The 8,947-nt window shown below is 37.3% G+C and overlaps 1 protein-coding gene across 1 annotated transcript; it reads left to right on the top strand.

Annotated features, from left to right (window-relative positions):
- The first annotated feature begins 673 nt into the window (after positions 1 to 673).
- On the top strand, positions 674 to 2,659 carry LOC116168834 (putative inorganic phosphate cotransporter). Its single transcript, XM_031484821.1, has 7 exons — positions 674 to 1,001; positions 1,048 to 1,184; positions 1,231 to 1,758; positions 1,808 to 1,957; positions 2,004 to 2,136; positions 2,187 to 2,440; positions 2,490 to 2,659. The coding sequence occupies exons 1-7, from the start codon at positions 944 to 946 to the stop codon at positions 2,616 to 2,618; spliced, it is 1,389 nt and encodes a 462-aa protein (XP_031340681.1). The 5' UTR covers positions 674 to 943; the 3' UTR covers positions 2,619 to 2,659.
- Positions 2,660 to 8,947: the final 6,288 nt, after the last annotated feature.

Genomic DNA, 8,947 nt, shown 5'->3' with positions numbered 1-8,947 from the left:
TCTTTACTGGTTTGAATTATTAAGGAAACATTTACAGCATTAAAGTGATTTTCACTACTAGACAGGTGCATAAACTGATGTGCATCAGTATCCAATAAAAATTTCCGTTGCGCGACAATTCTCAGACATCCGATGGCTATCCAAATTAGATCCACATTCCATTAGAGCTAGGGTAATTTAAGAAGTATCCATTGCACAGAGGAGTCCGATTCAATTTTCTGTGAGCCGGAAACCACAAACTTCAGGGGACCACATCTCTTGGTCCCTTAACAATTTCAAGATTTTTTAAAATCTGTCCGACTCTCTTGAAATGCTCAAAACCTTTTGAAACTTATTAAAAATCTTGCAAAGCCGCTTTTTAATCGTGCTTTTCAATGGTTCTTTTAATGTATCTTTGTAGTAGAGAATGTCTTATGTTCCTTCGAACCCCTTCAGAACCTTTCATGTCTTCCTTAAGATCTCATTACAATGTCTTCATAAAATGTTTAGTTTAAATATTCCGAATTTCTTCAGTATCTTCAAACTTCCCCTGAACTTTTTCATTTCCTTTGGATTCCTTAATCGGCCTCCTCGCTACGCCGCTAATTGCTAGAGCGAGAGAGGCGAGAACGAACTAGTTGCATATCTTTAAGCGCCTGTATCTTTTTCAGCTTTTGGTTGATAATGACAATAATCTGTGTGGAAATCTACGGGTCGAAGATTATCTTTGAGTACCTATCGTGACCCAAATACTTTTAATAGAATAGTTTGGTTGATTGTTTGCAAATGAAAAGCCAGAAAATTACCAGCTCAAGTCAAAGGCACTACCTATAATTTTTTACCTCTAAAATATACGCGTTTTCAAACAATTTAGTGTTTTGAGCATTGTGTGATATGAAGATAGGCTTTATCTAAATTTGATACAAGTGGAGTACCACTCACCATACATATGTCACACTAGACGATGGGAGACGAAAAGCGTGATGTCGAAGCCGTCCTAGACCCGGTTCTTAGCCCACCACGTAAGATCAATTTTACAAGGTTTACCTTAAAAAATTTCGCCTCCAGATTGGTACGGTGCCCGACACACGCAGATGGTGTTGCTGTTCCTTCTGCCACTTCTCGCCTACGCAACGCGTGTCAATATGTCGGTTGGTATTGTGGCGATGACCGATCCGGAGGCGAGCGAAAATCCCGACGTTCCCGTAAGTGCGCGACCTTTCTAAATTCGAATTTACCCACCGTTCGTAGACTTACGAGTGGGAAGACCAAGGTATCGTCCTCTCGGCGTTTTTCATGGGATACTTCGTTACGCAACCGGCGGGTGGTCTCTTGGCGAAAATCTACGGGCCGAAGTGGATTATTGCCGCATCTATCACGGCGAACAGCGTGCTGGGAATTTTGACGCCGGTTGTGGCACCCTTTGGTTCATGGGCTGTTAGTGTTTGTAGACTGTTGCAGGGTCTTGGACAGGGATTTATCTATCCGTGCATACATCAAGCGCTTTCGAAGTGGGCACCTCCTTTGGAAAGGGCACGATTGGGTACATTTGTTTATTGTGGAGGTCATGCTGGCACAGTATTCTCAATGTCCCTCACCGGATGGATATCGAAGACGTGGCTGGGGTGGCCTTGGGCTTTTTACATTTGCGGCACAGCGGGGCTGGTGTGGACTGTACTGTGGGTGATTTTAGGAAAAAATAGCCCCGCTGACCACAAGACCATTGACCCCCTAGAAAAGAGCTACATTCAATTTTCGCTGGGACAAGTACAAAGCGCGGTAAGTACGTGCCCATTAAAATGGGGGATAATCTAGTGAGCTTGATTAGTCACCACCAACACCTTGGAAGGCGATTTTTACATCCAAGCCCTTCTGGGCCATCTTGGCGGCTAACGTCGGACAAGGGTGGGGTTTTACAATTTTACTCACCAACATTCCAACCTACATGGGCAACGCTTTAGGTTTTGACATACAGAAGGTAAAACCTCCACTTTCCCGTTTCAGAAACTTCTTTACGTTTTTAGAACGGTGTCCTTTCGGCTCTTCCGTACCTGGTCCTTTGGATATTCTGCCTGATCTCTGGGTTTGTCAGCGACTTTGTCGTCTCCCGAAACTACGTAACGACCGGATTGGCGCGGAAAATCGCAAACACCATATGCACGTCTTTGTTCTACCGCATGACTTAGTATCTAAATGCACTGTTTCAGCATTTTGCGTACCCGGCCTATGCCTATTGGCCCTAGGATGGATTGGTGGGGCCGAATGGGACACTACCAATGTAAGTTTGGCGCTCATTTTCCTGTCGGTTGGGTTTAACGGCAGCTCCACTTGCGGGTATCATATGAACCACATAGATTTGTCCCCCGTACATTCGGGAACTCTTTTGGGTTTGACAAACGGAATTGGAAACTGTATCGGTTTCATCGCCCCGCTTGTACTGCAGGTAATCGTCACGGATAAGGTAAATATTTTTGGACCTCTCTTAATCTGGTAACCGTGGCCATTGACAGGATGACCCACTACAATGGTCGACGATTTTTTACATATCGTCCGCAATTTACATTGTCAGCAATGCTATATACGTCGTATTTGGTTCTGGAGAACTACAAGCATGGAATAATCTTGAAGTGAGCCGGTGACTGAGAAAGTAGTTGTTTTCAAATAAAGATTCTTTATTAATCGGCGTATTTAGTTAAAAATTAGCAACTACGGTTTCATTAGTAAAGGATTGATCCATATTCTGGACTATTGGACAAACCATATTAAGATGAACTCAATGACAACGTATACTAGAAAGAAAAAGTTGACATTTTTGGGATTTTAAGACAGTTTAGGCATTAAATATCATAGGGTTTCCAATAAATTCAATGGTTAGGGTAAGTGTTTGGTGGAATTAACAATTGTCATTTATATGTCTTTTAATTTCTATGGAGCATTGTTTTCTTAATGGGTCTCGGAAGTCCTAGGTTCTGGTGCGTCTATTAATTATTTTTTCCGCATCACTATCGTTGTGAGAAGTGCTCCGAGCGTATTTGGTGTCAACAGCATTATCTACCGAAGGACATTCTTTTTATGATATGTAAAATCAGTACATTTAGAGTTGGTTCGTTCAGATCTAAAATACAGAAAACCTCCAATTTAGTGGACCCATCTCGTACTAATAAGTCAATTGTGTATAAAAACAAGTTTGTGTCGTGTATTGGTATCCGATACTAAATTAAGATTAGTTTAAAAAACCGCGGCCACGAAAAAACAATTTTTTAAGTAAATAATCCTTTAAAAGCTCCTGTAAAAGGGAATAGTAAATTGGAACCATTTCACTATTTGATATTTCGTCCGTCAATATACCTATCCAAAACTATATAATCACGTTGCGTTTAATTTTGTAATCAAGCAATTTTGAAAACCGAGTACTGAAGTCAATTTTCAAAGAAATAGAATTTTCAGTAAGTACCGGGTGACCCAATAAGACTGTTCCTCGGCCATATCTCGGGAACCGTTCGTCGTATGACTTAGGGGTAAAAAAAGTTTTTAGGTAAATCGGTTATGAAGAATCGCTGGAAAATATTTTCAAGTTCTAAAAATGACCAACAGAGGTAACTGCCATCTTAAATTTTAAAATTGCATTTTTTTTTAATTTCGCATAATAAACTAAACACTCCTTTTTACATTTTTAAAGAGAACCAGTTTATCTATCATTTTCGTAAAAACAAAAACTCACTTATTTCACAAACAAAGATGGCGTGGGGCTTTAACTTCTTAACTGTTTGACCGATTGTAACAAATTTGGTATCGTCGAAAAGAGCATTTCTTATTGGGCAATAATAATCATCCAAAATATAGTTAATTTAGTTGAATCCTTCTTCGCCAGGGGGCTAGTTTTGACACTAAGATCCAAAATCCTAAAAAAATCAAATGGAATGATATGACTTTTTCTTTATGAAAAAGTAGCCAAATAACACCCAAAGAGGCCGGTGAAAACCGTTTTTCAAAATCGTTCCTAACCTCAAATATTGGGAAAATGAGACGTATTTCCTGTATTTGTCGATGGCGTGAAAGAAAAGTACCCTACATTTTTAGGTGGGCCTTGGAAAATTAAACAAATGAAACACGATGCATTATAAAATAATAACAGCCGTAATTTGTAAATTATTCTGCTGTGTTTACATTCAGAAAGTGCAGTTTTTTGAATATGTAAGCTTTTCTAATATGCCGATTTCTAACCAAGAAGTATTTAATATGCTGGCGGCGGTGGTTCGTGGTCGATTCGGATAACGCAAATAGAAGATGCGGGCAGCGATGGTCGCATTTTGAAAATACTCAAAATATATCGCCAGCGTATTAAATGTAAACAGCAGAATAATTTACAAATTACGGCTGTTATTATTTTATAATGCATCGGGTTTCATTTGTTTAATTTTCCAAGGCCTACCTAAAAATGTAGGGTACTTTTCTTTCACGCCATCGACAAATACCTGAAATACGTAAAAAGTAAATTTAAGATACAAGTTAAGCATTTCTATTAATTAATTAATTAATCTCATTTTCCTAATATTTGAGATAAGGAACGAGACTTTGAAAAACAGTGTTCACTGGCCTCTTTGTATGTTATTTGGCTCCTTTTTCATAAAGAAAAAGCCATATCATTCCATTTGATTTTTTTAGGATTTTGGGTCATAGCGTCAAAACTAGCCCCTGGCACAAATTTGATAAAGAATCCCCCATGCCAAATTTCATCGTAATCGATCCATTCGTTTTCGAGATTTCGTGCTCACGGACACACCGACGGACGGACAGACACAAAATTATCAACCGGTTAGGAACTCGTCAATAATTGAAAATCTTTGTTATTTGAAGTATTTTGGTTATGCCGCATTAAGAACTTTTGTAGACAATTTAATATCATATGATCTAATAATACAGGGTGTAATTAGCTGTAGCGCCTACAATTTTTGTCTGAATTATTTAGTCCAATAAAAATCACTTCAAAATACTACAAAACGGCAATAATTAAAATATTTTAACTGATTACTTTAAGGGGATACTAATAGTTGATTCAAATAATATGTTTTTTTAATTGAATTTCATGGAATTTGTCCATCTAACTTCAATGATTAATATCAAAGTTACTTTTTATTGGAATTTTTCACACACAAAATGAAAGAAGATAGTTTTTCAAAATTTTGTAGCATGCCATGGAAACAATAATCTTTACGCATCAAGTGTAACAGAAATCGTGAAAGATTTTATAGCATGCCGTGGAAATAATCGTTTAATAGCTGTCATTACGTTTTAGTGTGCCATTTTTTATTGACGGGACTCAATCAACAACGACACCATTACATATGGAATGAAATTAAATTTAAGCAATTTCTGTAGAATTAACATCATTTGCTCACGATTTCTGTTCCAGTCGATGCGTAAAGAGGATTTTTTCCATGGCATACTGCACAATTTTGAAAAATTCACTTCTTTAATTTTTTGTTGAATTTTAGGGAGACAAATTCTATCAAATTCAATTAAAAAAACATAATCATTTCATGCCATTTAAAACGAGTGTTTAAGTCAATTATTAATAGCCCCCGACAATAATAATCTTATATATTTTAATTATGGCCGTGTTGTAGCATTTTTGTCATTAACTATGGTTTTTGTTGCATTGAAATCGGACAAAAAACGTAAACTTACGTTTACGCTTATGGCATTTTTTAAATTACACCCTGTACCTATATAGATTTTGGTGCAGTGGAGCAACAGAACATCAAGTAATTTTCTAGCCACGTTTCAGATCGCAGAAGAGTTGGAGTATAATAGGTTTCATTTACAATAGTTGTGTATTTTTCCCGCTAGAGGTCGTGCAGATGGTTCCGTGGTTAATACTTTTTCTACGTGCCATTTCCTGTACAGAACAGATTCGATCGTTTACTTGTAAAGAATACACGCCATATTCTTTCTTTCCCTTTTTAAAAGGGATTTAATGACTGTACGATATTTTGGTGAAGTTTTTCTCTTGTGATTGGTTTTCTACGCTTCGTTGAAACGTTTTTGCGGATATATTTACTAGTTCTGAGGTATATACCAACAATATTGCGTATGAAATTTGGCTTTGAATAATTATTTTTAGGCTATTTATTGCTGGGTTATTCTTTTCTTCATTAATGTCTAACTGATTATCGCTACCTACATCGACATGCTTTGTGGAAAGCTACGTAGAATTTTGGATTTACCATTATTGCACCATAAGGAACTTCCATTGGAAAATTCCAGGGCCGTCTTATTGGTTCTATTGTTCCTGAATTGTAACTGTAGGTATTACGAAACCTTTGGAGATTATTGCTCTTGTGAATCGCTTCGATATTTTAAGTTAAGTTTTAATTTTAAGTTACCCTCGATTGTGACAACAATTATTATTTATGTTGTACCCCTTCAGTTATTTTATTTCTTTAACTGATCAGGACCATCACAAGGATCTCTTAGTCTGCCTTGTTTCTTCCTTTAGGTAAGCATTTTCTCTTTTCTTTTAGAAATTCACTAAAGACATTGGCGCCTATTCGATTTACCACTACTACATGTCCTTTTGCTTGATGTTGGCCGGTGTACCCCCTTATTCGCCCCGATCTACCTCTACGTTGCCTGAGCTTACTTATTTGTTATGTTTGCTCAAAGTGATGGGTGTGAATATTTTCAATTACACATAGTGCTTTTTGGCCTGGGCGTGAAGGAATAAAATTTTGTAATTAACTGTATATAATGCATATTAGGTTTTGTAAACGTATCATTTGTTGTAAATTTAAATTTAGAATAGAGGGAATGTACTTTGGCCGAAGAAAGGCTTGGCAGCAGGGAGAGAGGGACCGTAATCTTTAGTGCTAGTAAAGTCGTTGTGGAACTCTGTTTGTAAGCGCAAGTTTTAACGTTGCGAAATATCAAAAAGGCGCCTAAAACTATTGTCGTTTTAGGACAATAATACTCAATAAAAAAGTGTAAATTAGAGCGAGTGTATTTGCCAACTAATCGGATCGCTATCAGCGCGAAAGAAATTGCATCACCATTTACGTGCCAATATACCGTAGTGGAAAATTTCCTAAAAGGTGAAATCACAGTAACGCGCAGTTGAAGCGAACTCCTTACTATGAAAGGACCAAAGGCTTAAGCTTGCGTTTGTTTATCGCCAGTGTTTGTCTCTAAATTTGACAAAGCAGTGACGATCTAAATAAGTTACCGGAGTTTACCCGAGGAGACTGCAGCGGAGGGTTGCAGATTTCAAAGTACCAGGACGTAGCCATCTACGACATCGACAATTTGCGAGTCGCAGAAAAATTCCAAGGTTCGACCTTGACCGAATCAAATTCAACAACTCCCGTTGAATCAAGAGACTTCATTCATAAGGTAAAAAAACAATATTCCTTCATACTAATTAAAATCCAACGGCGTACGTATTTTATAACTCGCGGTCGCTTTCCGTAGAAATTAATGACAATTTATTTACGAAGTTTGACATCGACACCGAGAAACGGAGGATAAGAAGAATATACACGGTGAATTATTGATAATTTTTAACCGATAGTTACAAAATGGCACTCAATCGATGGGCTTCGGACCATCAACACCTGTAAAGAGGAGTCTCAATGCAAATAAATCGATACCAGTGACGTACCGAGGAAAATTTTTATGAAACAAAACATTTTTTTACCGGTTTCAAGAAAGCGACTAGAACAGTTAGTGAAGACATCGTATTTAATCAAGAAAGCCAAGACATCATAGGAGCCCCTCAAGTACAACCTCAAGAAAGTGGACCTAACAATTTTGGAAAAATTAATGCAAGACATGAAGGCAGGACAAGAAGAAATGAAAGAAGAGATGAAAGTGGGACAAGAACCAGTCATCAAAAGTCACGATTAGAATATGGAACAATTACGAAGTAAATGCTGTCCAGTACAGGGAAGATCGAGAACAAGGAGACGGAATAACGATGACAGAAATTATGAAGAAAGAGACAGATATGAAGAAAGGGGGCCACAGAGGCAAGTTATGGAAAGAGAAGTTCGGAGAAACCAGTAGAAAGTTGGATTAGTAGTTCTGCTGATTTTTGGAAGTATAAAAGTATAATTAAGGTAAGTTCCGAAATACGTCACACCGACATCGACACCGAGAATTGAAGGAGAAGAAGAATATACACGGCGAATCATCGATAATTTGTAACCGTCAGTTACAGTGATTGTAACAAATGTAATAGCCCGTTACATAATCTTTATTTCTTTTCGTTTATTTTTTGGGTGATCGGTGTCCGAACTAAAAATGCGAACGAACGAAGGGGTGTTTAATATCGGTATCAGATCGAGAAAATTTGGAATGTAACGCGGCAAACCGTCACTTCTGCCAAATTGAAGACTGGAAACCGTACACCCCCAAATGAGTAAAAGCATTCACTAAATCCTAATTTATTCCTAATCGGTGTTTGGTTTATACAGGGTGTTTAATATTTAAGGGGGCGATTCTAGGACCCATTTCAAGAAAAAAAATTCCTATGAACCTTTTATCTTTTGAGATACATGGTAGTAAAGTTTTAAAAAAATCAGTTTTTAATAATAACAGAGATAATATTGTGGACATCTTTTTTAAATTTGGTACATGTCTTCTATGCATCATCTGATGTGCAAAAGTGTCTATTTTCTCTACCAGTGGCGTCCGTACGGCTTTTGCATTGAATATGTTTGGAGAAAAAAATACTACACCACTGCTTTTTCTTAAAATAAAAAATCCTCATTCATTTTTGAGCAAATTTGATCTTTCGGTTTTTATTATTGTTTTTCTTGAAGTAAATCGATTTTAATTTTTTTACCATGCGTCAGACAAAGAAAAACCAGAAGATCAAATTTGCTCAAAAATGAAGGAGGATTTTTAAAATAAAAGCAGTGGCGTAGTATTTTTGTCTCCAAAAATATTTAACGCAAAAGCCGTACGGACA

Source organism: Photinus pyralis, unplaced genomic scaffold (assembly GCF_008802855.1).
Source record: "Photinus pyralis isolate 1611_PpyrPB1 unplaced genomic scaffold, Ppyr1.3 Ppyr1.4_LG4, whole genome shotgun sequence".
NCBI lineage: Eukaryota > Metazoa > Arthropoda > Insecta > Coleoptera > Lampyridae > Photinus > Photinus pyralis.
This window is presented reverse-complemented; position numbering and strand designations above follow the sequence as displayed.

Excerpts from the sequence above, each read along its gene's own strand:
- LOC116168834 (XM_031484821.1), top strand. The coding sequence starts at position 944 with ATGGGAGACGAAAAGCGTGATGTCGAAGCCGTCCTAGACCCGGTTCTT. Across the intron at positions 1,185-1,230 it reads GCGAAAATCCCGACGTTCCC|ACTTACGAGTGGGAAGACCA; the intron begins GTAAGTGCGCGA and ends CACCGTTCGTAG. Across the intron at positions 1,958-2,003 it reads TAGGTTTTGACATACAGAAG|AACGGTGTCCTTTCGGCTCT; the intron begins GTAAAACCTCCA and ends TTACGTTTTTAG.